At 39.6% G+C, this 16,515-nt stretch overlaps 1 protein-coding gene across 2 annotated transcripts in view; it reads right to left on the reverse strand.

Annotated features, from left to right (window-relative positions):
- Positions 1–15,557, reverse strand: part of CAMK4 (calcium/calmodulin dependent protein kinase IV) — a 564,785-nt gene extending 549,228 nt beyond the window's left edge. For both annotated transcript variants that reach the window (XM_075601861.1, XM_075601870.1), the window contains exon 1: positions 14,668–15,557. In XM_075601861.1, coding sequence (XP_075457976.1) covers positions 14,668–14,840 — 173 coding nt within the window. In that variant the 5' untranslated portion in view covers positions 14,841–15,557. The remainder of the gene's footprint in view (positions 1–14,667) is intronic.
- Between the last annotated feature and the right edge of the window lie 958 nt (positions 15,558–16,515).

A 16,515-nucleotide genomic window follows, 5' to 3' on the forward strand; every position in this document is an offset into this window, starting at 1 on the left:
TAGATAGATGGCAACTGTCTCTCCTGATGTAGTTGTTTTTTTCAGTGTCTTTGAAATGTGTTCTTGTCTTTAACATTTTATTTTCAACATAGATGTTTAAATCTAAATAGTTCACCGCCGTGTTGCTCCACTCATTGGTGAAAGAAAGATTGCATGTGTTTACATTCATATTGTTCAAAAATGTAATGAGTTTGTCTTCTCCCCCACTCCAAATAATAAAAATATCATCTATGTAACGGCGATAGGTGACAAGATCTGCGCCCAGCTCGGTATCACTCCAGATGTTGTCATTTTCCCACTCTGCTACAAATAGGTTTGCGTAGCTGGGCGCAAATCTCGTCCCCATCGCCGTTCCACATTTTTGCAAATAAAAAGTGTCTCCGAACCAAAAATAATTGTGCTCTAATATGAACTTAATGCTATCTACAATGAAATTAACTTGTGATTCTAATAAAGTGTCATCTCCCTGCAGGAACCCTTTCGTGGCAGCACATCCCTGATCATGCTGTATTACTGTATACAAGGATGCGACATCGCATGTCGCTAAGATAAAGTGATCTTCCCATGTCACATCCTTTAACACATTTAGCAGATCTGTTGTATCTCGCAGATACGATTTCTGTTGGGTCACAAACTTTTGCAAAAAGGTATCTATATACATTGAGAGGTTTGCGGTTAGCGAGCCAATCCCCGAGACAATTGGTCTGCCTGGGGGATTGACTACGCTCTTGTGTATTTTTGGCAGGAAGTAGAAGACGGGCATCCTGGCTTTTTCCTGATACAAGAATTTATACTCTTTTTCATCCAGGATGCCCGCCTCCCTTCCTCCATCCAACAGTATTTTAAGTTCCTCTGTATACTCCTTGATCGGATTGGAGGGTAGCTTACTGTAAGTATTAATATCCCCCAAAAGTCTTAGTGCTTCCTTCTCGTAGTCTAGTTTATCCATAAGGACGATACCACCTCCTTTGTCTGCCTGTTTGATAATGAGGTTTTCCCTTTCTATTAGTTGTTTTAAACCTTCTTTCTCAGTTTTAGTTAGATTTTCAGTTTTCCTTTTGTTTGATTGTGTAATGTCTTTTTTAATCAAATCATCAAAATCTTTTGTAATCATTTGGAAGAAAACCTCCAAATGATTACCTGAAGCGAAGTGGGGAAAAAAAGAGGATTTAGGCCTCAGTCCTGTATGGATAAATTGTCTCTCCTGTTCAACTACAGGGGGCACTGTTATATTCATTATGGGTTCGGTATGTTTACCTAAAAAATATCTTTTTACAGTCAGCTTCCTTAGATACCGATTGGCATCTATGAATAAGTCAAAATTGCTGTGCCCTTTCATAGGCGCAAAGGATAGACCCTTGGAGAGAATGCTTTTTTGTGGGTCAGTAAGAGTTACTCCACTTAGATTGAACACATTATTCATTTCTATTTCGTATTTCTTTTTTCTCTCCCTTTTTCGTCTGCCTCTCTTTCCTCTGACAGTCTTCCTCTTTTGTTGTTGCCGTTTATCCCTTTCTCTTGTCTCTGCTGACTCTTGTTCTTCCCTCCCCATAAAGTGGAAGGGCCCTCTCCTACATCTAAAAAAGAGGGGGAATCTGTATTTTCCACGTTTTCCCGGCTATTAATTTTCTCCTCTCTTTCTCTGGAGTCTGTTGATTTAGTTCTTCTATTATTCTTAGCTAGCCTTTCTTCCTCTCTTTTTTCTTTTTTCTTTTGGTTTATAGGTGTGTAATTAGCCCTTCCTCTTTCTGAATCTCGCCTCGGTGATCGCTCTATCTTTCTGTTTGAATCATCTCTATGTTGATTATCATGCCTATCCTTCCTGGAACTTTCTCCTGATGGTGGTCTCTCATGATGTATGTTATTATCTTTGTATGTGTTTCTATAGGGTTTCCTATATGGTCTATTTATAGTCCAATTCCTTTGTTCCCCCTTTCTGTAATCTTCCTCATCCCTATGCAGTTTCTTGGATTTATTATTATCTGTGTCCTTTTCAAGTGTATCGAGTTTCTTTTGTAATGATATATTTTTCTCTTTAAACTCTTTTGTATCTTCAAAAGGAGTTAATTTCTCTTTAATCTCATTTATTTCTTCATCTAGCTGTTTTAAATGTAAATTTTGTTGTTCTAAAATGAGATCTATTAAACCATAGGAACATTTATCCAGTAATTCATTCCAATTATGCAAAAATACTTCATCTTCCAAATCGAAAGATGGCTTTTTGCGAACTCTTAAGCCTCTAGGGATAATTCCACATTCTTTATACCTTTGTAAAAAAACCACATCTAACCATTTTTTTGTGTCTCTTATCATTAGTCTTTCTAATTTAATAAATTCATCAGAAATAGTTTTTTCAATATTTCCATCTTTAGTCTCTTCCTCTTCTTCTATTACTTTATTAAAATTAATCTTTCTCTGTAATCTCTTGGCAAACACATTGACACTTGGTTCCGATGTATCCATTATCACTTAAGTGTGCTGCCCACTCACCAAAAACAAACAGTATATCGTGAATAAGTGAATATAAGGCGCTAACAACTTAAATACATATAATAGTGATACGTGCAAGTGCAATAATAATTAATATTAGTGCTCTAATAATAAGAAACCCTGCTCAAACCCTCTGGTAGAACCTGTTTCCAGGGTTCCAAGTAGAAAGATGTGTTTCAAACAATCCAGGAGGAGCAAAATATAGGGAAATAAAAAACAGAAAACAGTGCAAATTTAAGTGCAGACGTTGAGACTATGATGAAATATTAATGACGATATCTTGGCTCTGCTGGTCTATCTACTTACAAGATGTAAGTGGTAAGCATGCAGTTGGCAGATTGGGCTGCCACCCCAGGTAGTATCTGTGTATTTGTGGATATCCCTCCAGGCTTATCTCGTCAGGGTAACCATGGTGTACATAGGGAGGAAACAAAGCTACATAGCGCGATCTGTCTTTCCAAAAACTTTATAAAATGAATATGAACATATAAACATATAAAATGTGCACTTACAATGTGCTAGAATTAAAATAGCATTTATCACAATCACAGTGATTCTAGGGGGTTTAATCCGATCTCACCGCCTCCTCTCTGGCTCTGGATATCAGCTGTCTGCAGCCTGGAACGCTCAGCTCCGTTTCTCCTCCGGCGCGTGTGACGTCACTGCTCAGTGGAAGGTACAGCTACGGATCCCTCACTAGACCAAAACACCACTCTACGCGTTTCGCCCAGCTCAGCAAGCTGTCAATGGCTTCGTCAGGAGTGTGTGAGTTGTGGGGTTAATGAATGTCCTTTTATACCCTCTCTGTTCTAATTATACAATCAATACAGACAATTACCTCAGCGCTATGGTATCCAATCTTTACATGAGTATTCCAATTAGGATATCCATATTACACATAATACATGCTTTGATTCTTGATGAAACATCATTTTCATAGGAGTTAATCTTTATATAATGTTATCCATCTACAGGAAAAATTGTATCTATTCAGCACTTAGAGTATACACATGGAGTATCCAGTGCTGTTTGATAGTATTTTAATTTATAATTGGCAATTTGCATTTTTGTAAAAGGAAGTTTAGGCTGATTTCTTTTAAAAAAAAGTTTCTTTGAGACTTGTGTTGGTCTCTAAGTCTACAATAGAAGCTGCATCACAAAAAAACGGGGGGGGGGGGGAGAGGGGGAGGGTTTATTTTAGTTCAGGAATGAATGCATGAAGTCAGCAATTAATACTGGGCAGTTTTAACTTATGTAATTGGATAATTCAAGTTACTGCTATTATCTTGCAGTCTGATTTATTGTGACCCAATTTATGTTCATGTCAGTATTATTTTCATTATTATTTCAACTAACTAAATTACTTAGAATCTGCTTCTGTGTAAATAATCCCAGACAACAATACAGATGATTCTGGGATGATTAAAATCATATCTGATGTTATATTTAATTGGTTTTAATGCTAGCTGACATTTTAGAGGGAAAACTCAAGTAGATATTACTTATAAAGTAATTAAGCTCTTAGTGCTTATTGTATAATTTTTAGTGTTTATAAGTGACTACAAATTTGGGTGGAAAATGACATTTCATTTACATTATACATATTTATGCAATCTATATATTTTTTGTATTTTTTACATTTTTTATATTTTTTTGATATTTTTTTGAACATCAGTTCTCAATACATGTTTTTAACACAAACGCAATATACAACAGGACATCTATGTTCTACTCTAAAGATCTATAATGATAGAGACTCTTACACATTCCAAAGCATTTTTATACATTATGTCATATCAAAATGGTATTATGCAATCTCTAGCTATCAGTGCTAATACACATAGTGTGATGTCACTATCTAAAAACACACGCAGATAGGATATATTGAGCCTAGAAGAGAGGAAAAAGAAGAGGCAAAAAATGGGGGGGGGGGGGGGGGGGGAGGAGATTACATTCAGTTAGATGGTCAGACTAAGAAGGGTGTCAGATCTAATTCTGCATTCAGGCCCTTTGGTGTCATGGTTTTTAAGCGGTGGATCCAAAACGCTTCCCTTCTTAGTAATTCTAAACCTCTATCGCCTCCCCTCCAATGTGGCAGAACATGCTCTATAGCTTGATAATGCAAGCCTGTCGGTTCCCCAGCATGGAAGTCAGAAAAATGTTTTGGAATACTGTGATTCTGTAACTTCCTGTGAATCCCACTAACATGTTCCAATATTCTCGTCCGTACAGGCCTTATGGTCTTTCCAACATATTGTAACCTGCAGGAACATTCCAAGATATAAACCACATGGTCTGTCCTGCAGGTTATGAAGCTTGATATTTGGAAGCTTTCGCCTGTAACGTTTGATACGAACTGGTTTTGGTTAGGTGATTTGAACCGACAGGCTGTGCATGTCTTGCACCCATAAAACCCCTTTGTATGTAGCCAACTATTATCTGTACAGTTTTTTTTGTTTCTCAGAGCACTTGGTGCAAGTTGATCTTTGAGATTCTTGGCTTTTTTATATACTATACTAGGTTTATTAGGGATGACTGGGCCTAAGACAGGATCATTTTTTAATATATCCCAATGTTTAAATAGGATTTTTTTGATCACATTTGCCTCTCTATTGTAACCCGTAAGGAAGGCATATTCAAAGTTCCGGTTTTCCTTTTTTCTCTTATCTTTTACTTTCAATAGGTCAGATCTATTCATATTCCTAACTTTTTCCCTAGCGCCATTTAATAGTTCCTCATTATAATTCCTCTCTAGAAATTTGCTCTGGATCCTATCTGACTGTGTTTCGCACTCTTCTACATCGGTGCAATTCCTTTTAATGCGTATCAGCTGACTGATTGGGACGTTGTCCATCCAATTAGATAGATGGCAACTGTCTCTCCTGATGTAGTTGTTTTTTTCAGTGTCTTTGAAATGTGTTCTTGTCTTTAACATTTTATTTTCAACATAGATGTTTAAATCTAAATAGTTCACCGCCGTGTTGCTCCACTCATTGGTGAAAGAAAGATTGCATGTGTTTACATTCATATTGTTCAAAAATGTAATGAGTTTGTCTTCTCCCCCACTCCAAATAATAAAAATATCATCTATGTAACGGCGATAGGTGACAAGATCTGCGCCCAGCTCGGTATCACTCCAGATGTTGTCATTTTCCCACTCTGCTACAAATAGGTTTGCGTAGCTGGGCGCAAATCTCGTCCCCATCGCCGTTCCACATTTTTGCAAATAAAAAGTGTCTCCGAACCAAAAATAATTGTGCTCTAATATGAACTTAATGCTATCTACAATGAAATTAACTTGTGATTCTAATAAAGTGTCATCTCCCTGCAGGAACCCTTTCGTGGCAGCACATCCCTGATCATGCTGTATTACTGTATACAAGGATGCGACATCGCATGTCGCTAAGATAAAGTGATCTTCCCATGTCACATCCTTTAACACATTTAGCAGATCTGTTGTATCTCGCAGATACGATTTCTGTTGGGTCACAAACTTTTGCAAAAAGGTATCTATATACATTGAGAGGTTTGCGGTTAGCGAGCCAATCCCCGAGACAATTGGTCTGCCTGGGGGATTGACTACGCTCTTGTGTATTTTTGGCAGGAAGTAGAAGACGGGCATCCTGGCTTTTTCCTGATACAAGAATTTATACTCTTTTTCATCCAGGATGCCCGCCTCCCTTCCTCCATCCAACAGTATTTTAAGTTCCTCTGTATACTCCTTGATCGGATTGGAGGGTAGCTTACTGTAAGTATTAATATCCCCCAAAAGTCTTAGTGCTTCCTTCTCGTAGTCAGAGGCAAATGTGATCAAAAAATCCTATTTAAACATTGGGATATATTAAAAAATGATCCTGTCTTAGGCCCAGTCATCCCTAATAAACCTAGTATAGTATATAAAAAAGCCAAGAATCTCAAAGATCAACTTGCACCAAGTGCTCTGAGAAACAAAAAAAACTGTACAGATAATAGTTGGCTACGATACAAAGGGGTTTTATGGGTGCAAGACATGCACAGCCTGTCGGTTCAAATCACCTAACCAAAACCAGTCGTATCAAACGTTACAGGCGAAAGCTTCCAAATATCAAGCTTCATAACCTGCAGGACAGACCATGTGGTTTATATCTTGGAATGTTCCTGCAGGTTACAATATGTTGGAAAGACCATAAGGCCCTGTACGGACGAGAATATTGGAACATGTTAGTGGGATTCACAGGAAGTTACAGAATCACAGTATTCCAAAACATTTTCTGACTTCCATGCTGGGGAACCGACAGGCTTGCATTATCAAGCTATAGAGCATGTTCTGCCACATTGGAGGGGAGGCGATAGAGGTTTAGAATTACTAAGAAGGGAAGCGTTTTGGATCCACCGCTTAAAAACCATGACACCAAAGGGCCTGAATGCAGAATTAGATCTGACACCCTTCTTAGTCCTGACCATCTAACTGAATGTAATCTCCTCCCCCCCCCCCCCCCCCCCCATTTTTTGCCTCTTCTTTTTCCTCTCTTCTAGGCTCAATATATCCTATCTGCGTGTGTTTTTAGATAGTGACATCACACTATGTGTATTAGCACTGATAGCTAGAGATTGCATAATACCATTTTGATATGACATAATGTATAAAATGCTTTGGAATGTGTAAGAGTCTCTATCATTATAGATCTTTAGAGTAGAACATAGATGTCCTGTTGTATATTGCGTTTGTGTTAAAAACATGTATTGAGAACTGATGTTCAAAAAAATATCAAAAAAATATAAAAAATGTAAAAAATACAAAAAATATATAGATTGCATAAATATGTATAATGTAAATGAAATGTCATTTTCCACCCAAATTTGTAGTCACTTATAAACACTAAAAATTATACAATAAGCACTAAGAGCTTAATTACTTTATAAGTAATATCTACTTGAGTTTTCCCTCTAAAATGTCAGCTAGCATTAAAACCAATTAAATATAACATCAGATATGATTTTAATCATCCCAGAATCATCTGTATTGTTGTCTGGGATTATTTACACAGAAGCAGATTCTAAGTAATTTAGTTAGTTGAAATAATAATGAAAATAATACTGACATGAACATAAATTGGGTCACAATAAATCAGACTGCAAGATAATAGCAGTAACTTGAATTATCCAATTACATAAGTTAAAACTGCCCAGTATTAATTGCTGACTTCATGCATTCATTCCTGAACTAAAATAAACCCTCCCCCTCTCCCCCCCCCCCCCCGTTTTTTTGTGATGCAGCTTCTATTGTAGACTTAGAGACCAACACAAGTCTCAAAGAAACTTTTTTTAAAAGAAATCAGCCTAAACTTCCTTTTACAAAAATGCAAATTGCCAATTATAAATTAAAATACTATCAAACAGCACTGGATACTCCATGTGTATACTCTAAGTGCTGAATAGATACAATTTTTCCTGTAGATGGATAACATTATATAAAGATTAACTCCTATGAAAATGATGTTTCATCAAGAATCAAAGCATGTATTATGTGTAATATGGATATCCTAATTGGAATACTCATGTAAAGATTGGATACCATAGCGCTGAGGTAATTGTCTGTATTGATTGTATAATTAGAACAGAGAGGGTATAAAAGGACATTCATTAACCCCACAACTCACACACTCCTGACGAAGCCATTGACAGCTTGCTGAGCTGGGCGAAACGCGTAGAGTGGTGTTTTGGTCTAGTGAGGGATCCGTAGCTGTACCTTCCACTGAGCAGTGACGTCACACGCGCCGGAGGAGAAACGGAGCTGAGCGTTCCAGGCTGCAGACAGCTGATATCCAGAGCCAGAGAGGAGGCGGTGAGATCGGATTTAAACCCCCTAGAATCACTGTGATTGTGATAAATGCTATTTTAATTCTAGCACATTGTAAGTGCACATTTTATATGTTTATATGTTCATATTCATTTTATAAAGTTTTTGGAAAGACAGATCGCGCTATGTAGCTTTGTTTCCTCCCTATGTACACCATGGTTACCCTGACGAGATAAGCCTGGAGGGATATCCACAAATACACAGATACTACCTGGGGTGGCAGCCCAATCTGCCAACTGCATGCTTACCACTTACATCTTGTAAGTAGATAGACCAGCAGAGCCAAGATATCGTCATTAATATTTCATCATAGTCTCAACGTCTGCACTTAAATTTGCACTGTTTTCTGTTTTTTATTTCCCTATATTTTGCTCCTCCTGGATTGTTTGAGGCAGTGTATACATACACACACACACACACACACACACACACATATATATATATTTATATTTAAATTCTATGGTTTTACATATCAGGAAAAAATAACAGGTCTAATTCCCCAGATGAAGTCCTAGTTACAGGACAAAACGCGTAGGGTGGAGGCTCTAAGACAACTCTTAGCATCCCCTATCCAGTATCTACATCCAGCAGAATCTCCCGAACATCATTGCACCCCGGACATTATACTCAAGTTGCGGCCGTTATTCCGGTTGAGTGACGTCAGCGGGCCAGTCTCGCGAGATCGGAGGAACAACCAGGAAGCTCAGGAGGATAGCTGCAGCCAGAGGAGATCCACTACAGAGGATCTCAGCGTTCCACGTGGAGGACAAATAAATTGTTACTTCAAGCAGCAGGACGGAGAGGATTATTATATCCTATATGCTTGTTTACATCTGCTACTTTGTAAGTAGCGATCTACCTTTGCAAATATACTTTTACTAAAACGTACTTCACTATATTTTGTTTTTTCTTCATTTCATTTCAGAGCAACCAGCAATTCCCAATATATCCCCAGTTCATTTATGCTCAATTTTTATGGTTTAGTTAGCAGTTTTGCGCCGATGTTTTCCCTTTTCCATATATATATTTAAATTCTATGGTTTTACATATCAGGAAAAAATAACAATGTTATCCTTAGCAAGTCTAAAAATTAGGTAAATACAACCTCAGATGAACAACAACACATGACCAAAAATAAAGCCAAAATGGAGAAGCCATGTGTGAAAAAGTAAGTACACCTTATGATTCAATAGCTTGTAGAACCACCTTTAGCAGCAATAACTTGAAGTAATCGTTTTCTGTATGACTTTATCAGTCTCTCATATCATTGTGGAGGAATTTTGGCCCACTCTTCTTTACAACGTTGCTTCAGTTCATTGAGGTTTGTAGGCATTTGTTTATGCACAGCTCTCGTAAGGTCCAGCCACAGCATTTCAATCGGGCTGAGGTCTGGACTTTGACTGGGCCATTGCAACACCTTGATTCTTTTCTTTTTTTAGCCATTCTGTTGTAGATTTGCTAGTGTACTTGGGATCATTGTCCTGTTGCATGACCCAATTTGGGGCAAGTGTCTCCCCTGCTGAAATCACTCTCCTGGCTTTTTATCAAATCCCGCATCTCACACTCAATTCTCCTACTCACTTTTAAAGCTAAACACACTTCTGCCCCTCCTTACATCTCAGCCCTAATTTCTCGCTATGCACCATCAGACTCTTGCATTCCGCTCAAGGATGTCTTCTCTCTACCCTCTTTGTATCTAAAGCCCTCTCCCGCCTTAAACCTTTCTCACTGACTTCCCCACACCTCTGGAATGCTCTTCCCATCAATACCCGACTAGCACCCTCTCTATCAACCTTTAAGACCCGCCTTAAAACACACCTGCTTAACGAAGCATATGAGTAGCTCCGCAGCTAATACTATACACCTGATGCATAAAGCTTGGCCCCTTGCAGACGCACTTACCAGAATGCCCTCCTACTGTCTCTGTACGTCCTTCCTACCTACCAATTAGATTGTAAGCTCTTCAGAGCAGGGACTCTTCTTCCTAAATGTTAATTTTTAAGTCTGAAGCACTTATTCCCATGATCTGTTGTTTTATTATTTGTTATTTATATGATTGTCACATTTATTACTACTGTGAAGCTCTATGTACATTAATGGTGCTATATAAATAAAGTCATGAATACGAGGAAAATAACAAAACTACTGTATTGCTTGCTGGTCCTACTATTGACTTTGAGTACAGTAAATATACAGTATACTATTTCACTGTCACTTGTCACTCAGTGTCAAAAGTAAACATGTGTCTAGTATTAATCAAGTAACTTAAAAGTAATGCATGTAAAGAAAAATGAATAGCCTTGGCAACTGAGTATATTATTACATATCTAATTTGAACTAAAATCCAATTTAATCCTGATATAATATGATTTCACCAACATAACAAAGAAAAAGAAAAAATAGGATACTGAGGGGACAACAGGCATTCATGATTGATGAATGCTATATACAATTAAATGCTATCCCTGCATGATCATTTTAAAATTATGTATTGACATTGCAATTGGACATATTATATATCAATTTGAAAAAATGCAATGAACACAGCCTTGAAATAGAAAAACATGATTGATCTGTCATAAAAAATAATAATTTAAGAAACTTATATAAACATAATTAGTAAATAAAAAAATGAGGACTGAGGGAGGGTAGGTGGTGAGGTTCAGTAACAGCAATAGAGCACAACGGCAAAAGTAGCAGTTCTCAAACCATATCAGAGGAAGAGGCTGTGGTGGAAGCAGCAGAGCAAGTTCAATGAGGCATTTGCATGTTGGACATGTGAATAAGAATAGTAATGGATTGTGTAACACCCAACATGATCATTCATTGAAAAATAGAACAAAAGGATGATCACATCATTGCGTAATAAAAATGGCCAAGGTGCAACCAATTGCATTCTTGCAATGTAAGAAATGTACATCTTTGCCATGAGTGTAAAATAATTTATGTTTTGTATAGTGATAGTGACCTGATAGTAAAAGATGAGGTCAAAGAGTAAGTAAAACAAAAAGTAGGCCAGAGTAATTAAATTGTGACTGAGCCTGAGGATGGAAAGGATGTTGCATTTCTATCGCCACATAATTGAGGAGTCTTAACTAAAGGGGCAGTATCATCGGCAAGCTCTCAGTTGGCCTACAACTGCTCCAAAGAATAGAAATGGCATTGGTGGCACAGCCTCAAATGCTCGCCAATTCATGCTCACGCCTCCTCAACTACTGAATCCCTACTAACAATGTGCCCACAGTGCACACATTGCACCCTTACAGAATGCCATGTGAATGGATGCAACATGCATTCTGTGACACAGAACCCTGTCCTACTTAGCCGCATTTGTCTAGGTTTCGCTCCCTGGCAGTGTTGTCTCCAGGGTGGTTGTGGTGATGAATTTGGGGGTTCTATAAGAGGGGAGATGGGTCATGGGGAAGCAACAAAGTCACTTCCCACAGGACTTCTGCTAGGAGCAGAACTGCTAGGAGGAGCCTGGTGTGCTGTCAAGGAGGAATGGGTGACCTCCTCTATCGGGAGGTGGTGTGGATTTTAGCTCTCCTATGTTGACCTGGAGCAGGATCCTCACATCAGGAGACATCGTCGGATGCAGAGGTTCACAAATGGCACCTCTCACCAAGTCATGGTGATTGGACTGCATATGGTGTTGCAGTGCAGTCATCCCAGGTATCATCAACTCTTGCCCTTCTGCATCATTGCACTACTTAGAATGCGGTATACCAACATAGAGTGAAACACCTTACCCTGGTGTGGTAATTCAAATGATTCCCATACCAAGGAGGTGGTTCTTCTGGGTGGGCAACCATGCCCCTGTTATGTCTGCGAGCTCGGTGAGGGGATGGAATACCATGAAAGCCAGCCTACGGACTACCACAGTGACGACTTTGAGAGGAATGTCATGCTCCTCCATCTCTACTTTCCAAGTCCCTCTCACATTAAGCTCACCAGAAGAACCCCCCATCAACCCAAATGTCTCCTACTGCAACAACTGCCACACCCCCTAACCCAGTTGGGTTTACAGCAGTCAAGTCATCACTGCCGGAAGTACGCCATGTCGCTAACCTACCAACTCCTCCTTCCTTCTGTTCCTCTCCCTGAACATCCAAATCACCACCAGCTGCTGATAGAGCAGAAAGAGCAGCACTAGAGGTGCTAGGCATAGCAAAGTCTGATAGTGCAGCTGAAACCCGATCAGGTTAAACTGATTAAAAAACTGTTATTGGTTTCCTCAACCAAGCTAGAACTGGGCCTTACTCCAGCAACACTGCCACTGGTCAGACCTGCATTCAGGTCCCCAAAAATGTTTTAAATAACTATTTTTAAGGGAGCAATTCATGCAATATCCTACGTGTGTGTGTGGTTTTTTTTAATAAATCAGTTCTGTAGAATTAGATAATACTTACTACCTTTTTTATTTTAAAATTCAACTCTTAATGCCATTTTTAATGAGTTTTAATATACTGTGCATCTTTTGATTTCTATAGCAGGTTTTAGCCACTTCGTCAGCAGTGCAAGATCTTTGTAACACTTTCCTGTTTGGGATAATTTGTTGCCAATATCCCAGCAGTTTGAGCTGTAAACTTTAACAACAGATAATGTTACCGTAATCATATTAGGATACATTGTAGCTGCTGAGTTATACTGACTGAAGGATTGATTTGAAACTGTAAGGCAGCCATTTAGTGAACCATCGGAAGCAGGATTTTGCTGATTGATCATGGGAGAACGAATCAATCAGCAGCTTAGGTAATTAGTTTTCAATAATGGTAATCAAAGGCTGCATATATTAAAACAAAAAAAAATATTTTACATTTTTTTAAAACTGCTTGGATTGCCTCTTTCAATAAAAATGTATTTTTATTTTCTCTCTACTGTGCCTGACTGAGTCCCTGCCTACCCACGCAGGTACCCACTACCCTGCGTCCTCTCCAGATTTTAACAATAAAAAAATCAAGAGTGACCGCACATGCGCATAAAACAAAATTTTCATTACCTTGGCTTCTATGAACCTTTAAAATCTTTGTTTTGTTCTGTGCGAATGGGCAACAAAGTGAAACAAAGATTTGAAAAGTTTGTCAAAATGAACAAAACATTTTTTTTTCCAGCAAGAATAAGTGAAATGGAGGGATAGACGGATTTCCATGCTTTCATGCGGATTTTCAATTGAAAAATGTTTAAGCAAATTTTTGCATGTTTGCAGAGATTTATGAAAGTTCGTTAAAAAATGTTACCTGCTGATATATGTTGGCCTACCACTACTAATTATGTCAGGAAGTGTATTGTGTCCAGACTTTTACTATTACCCTGAGCTCTGTGTTTTAATGCTGTATGTTTTAACTGGAGGTCACTCCATCGCTGAAAAGATCACACATCAAACAAGAAAGTATAAAAGTAATATTTTTTTTTCTCTCAAAATCAAATTGTTTTCTCGTAACTTTGAAATCTCAGAGATCAAGGTATTATTCCTCACTGCTGGGACAGATCCATTGTTCAACAGCAGGGAAGATGTAAATACTACTGACTGAAGGAAGGTGAGGACATACAATCACAAGAACAGTAGGGGGAAAAGACAAAATCTACTGTATGTGAACCACTTACAGCACAAATGAGTAATATTTGGTTAAAAATAAGAAACTATATACACCTACAGGTGTATATAATAGCTAAAGTAAATATAGTAAGCCACCTCAGGGAAGAGCATCAGATAAGCATACAACAGTCCTTCCTACCATAGGGGTGCCTTTCCTACACAAGCAGTAACAATACAATACACTGTGACATTTGTCTAAAACAAGAGCCTGAACAATAGCTGTTACTGGTACAGTACATTGAAACCCTTAGGCAAATAAGACAGATTTTTTAGCTTTGCGGCGTTTTAGGCGATATGAATATGAATGCACCTCTCCAAAGAAAATGTAGATGAGATTATTTAGCTGGGTAAAATACATTGCAGAGGTCATCAGCACAGATACACCGTGACAGCAGCAGCAGCAGCAGCACAAGCCCCTGCCATTCACACAATGTAACATCTTCCCCTGGAATATCCCTGCCTGGCTGTGGGATGCACAATTGATGGAGAGTGAGAGGTTCTGAAGCTGACAAGCAGCCTGGTGGGAGAAATGTAACTGGGATTTTGTATTATTGTGGTCAGAACTTTCACATGATTCGTATTTGCCCCTTTTTCTAATTTCAGTCTTTTGCAAATTGTGCATTGAAATATGAAAACGTGCAGCACTGTTTCGCATTTACACAGGGGAAAGGGGGGAGGGGATAAATGCAATTTTTTTGCAAAGGGCCCATATCGGATCGCAGGTGAAGTATGCTCTCCTTACCGTCCCAGCTCGGACTCCAGCTCGTAGTAATGGGCCAAGGTGTCCTTGTTGGAGCCATCGATCCAGTAATCCGGTGTAGCGCCCCCAGACCTGGAGGAGGAGGAGGTAGAGGAGGATGCCGTAGAAGAGGAGGAAGATGAGGAGGACGAGGAGGGCAGAGTGACTTTCAACATCTCGGGGAGAAACAGGAGGGCAGGGCAGCCAGGAGGGGGGGAAAAAAACAGAAAGAACAACCCTGAGCAGAGCAGGGACCCTCAATCAATAGAGCAGTGATCCCAGCCAATGAAGCAGCTGGATGGGGAGGAGACAGGCTCTGTTTTTGCCCGGGTCCCTCTAAAATGCAGAGAAGGCGAGTGACCCTGCTGGCCAAAGGCTGGCACACAGAGCCCAGCAAACACAGCAGCCGGATCCCCCTTCCCTGAGAAGCACAGGCTGCAGAGAGAGGTGCACCGCAGGGGGGACACAGAGCAGAGGAGGTCCGGGCTCTGGGAGGCAGCTCCAGGCAAATGCTTTACATACTGTGTAGATGTCACTTATCCAGAAGATATGTCCGCTTGCAATTGTTTTTCGTCGCCCACCCAGATTATGTAAAGTTGTTTAGATAAGACAGAGTTGGCGGCAGCTGAGGGGAAGCCAAGTGTATTTATAGGCACACTTGCAGTTGGTTTAGTTGAGATGCTGCTATCGCAACCCTGCTCTAAATGTGAGCTGCTGATGATGACTGCTGATGCTGGAGTCAGTCCTGGGATCAGTGACAGTAAGATTTAGCAGAGCTACTGCCTTCTACTATTGTGTGTGTGTGACAGAGCAACAGATACAGAATCTGCTACTGTGTGTCAACCACTGCCATCTACAACAGTGTGTCAACCACTGCCATCTGCAACAGTGTGTCAACCCGGGGGGGGGGGGGGGGAGGAAGAGAGAGAGAGAGAGAGAGAGAGAGAGAGAGAGAGAGAGAGGAGAGAGAGAGAGAGAGAGAGAGAGAGAGAGAGAGAGAGAGAGAGAGAGAGAGAGAGGAGAGAGAGAGAGAGAGAGAGAGAGAGAGAGAGAGAGAGAGAGAGAGAGAGAGAGAGAGAGAGAGAGAGAGAGAGAGAGAGAGAGAGAGAGAGAGAGAGAGAGAGAGAGAGAGAGAGAGAGAGAGAGAGAGAGAGAGAGAAACAGTAACAGTGTGGGCATCTGTGTAGAGAGTAGGAGTGACAGAGAGAACCCTACTACTGTATGTGATCTACTAACGTGAGCGTGTGAGGGGTAGTGACACCTGCTGCTATGTGAGTGTGAGAAACAATCATACTGTGTGCATCAGACACTGCCATAAACTTTTATCAGTGTGTGAGTGAGGCAAACACTAATAAATATACCAACCACTGCCATAAAATACTCTGTGCGATGCTGTGTTTGTGTGTGAACAGCAGGTACATTATTGTTTGTTTAAGTAATTTGGACTGCTGTACAGTATAGTAGTGTGAGTCTCTGCCAGTGCCACGGCCATTCACTATAGTGTATGACAGAAAGCCACACAGCCATACAGTGTTACAATTTTAACCCCAGCCTCATACTAATTGATCTCTCTGCATAGTAATTGTGTTTCAGTGTGCATGTTAAAGCCCTTTACCAACGCCAGCCACAACTAGTGTGTTTGTGTTACCTGCTATATGTATGTGTGTACAGTATCTGGGACAATAAGGTGTACAGAATAACTTCAATTAGTTCACATACATCATATACTCTATTGTAGCATGCAGAACATAAATAAAAGCAAAGCACACAGTTACCTACATATTGTGTAACAGGTTATTGTGGGCAGGAGGGCAGGATGTTGCAACCTCTATAGCAAGCAATCAGTCCCCA

This window comes from Ascaphus truei, chromosome 1 (assembly GCF_040206685.1).
Source record: "Ascaphus truei isolate aAscTru1 chromosome 1, aAscTru1.hap1, whole genome shotgun sequence".
Lineage (NCBI taxonomy): Eukaryota > Metazoa > Chordata > Amphibia > Anura > Ascaphidae > Ascaphus > Ascaphus truei.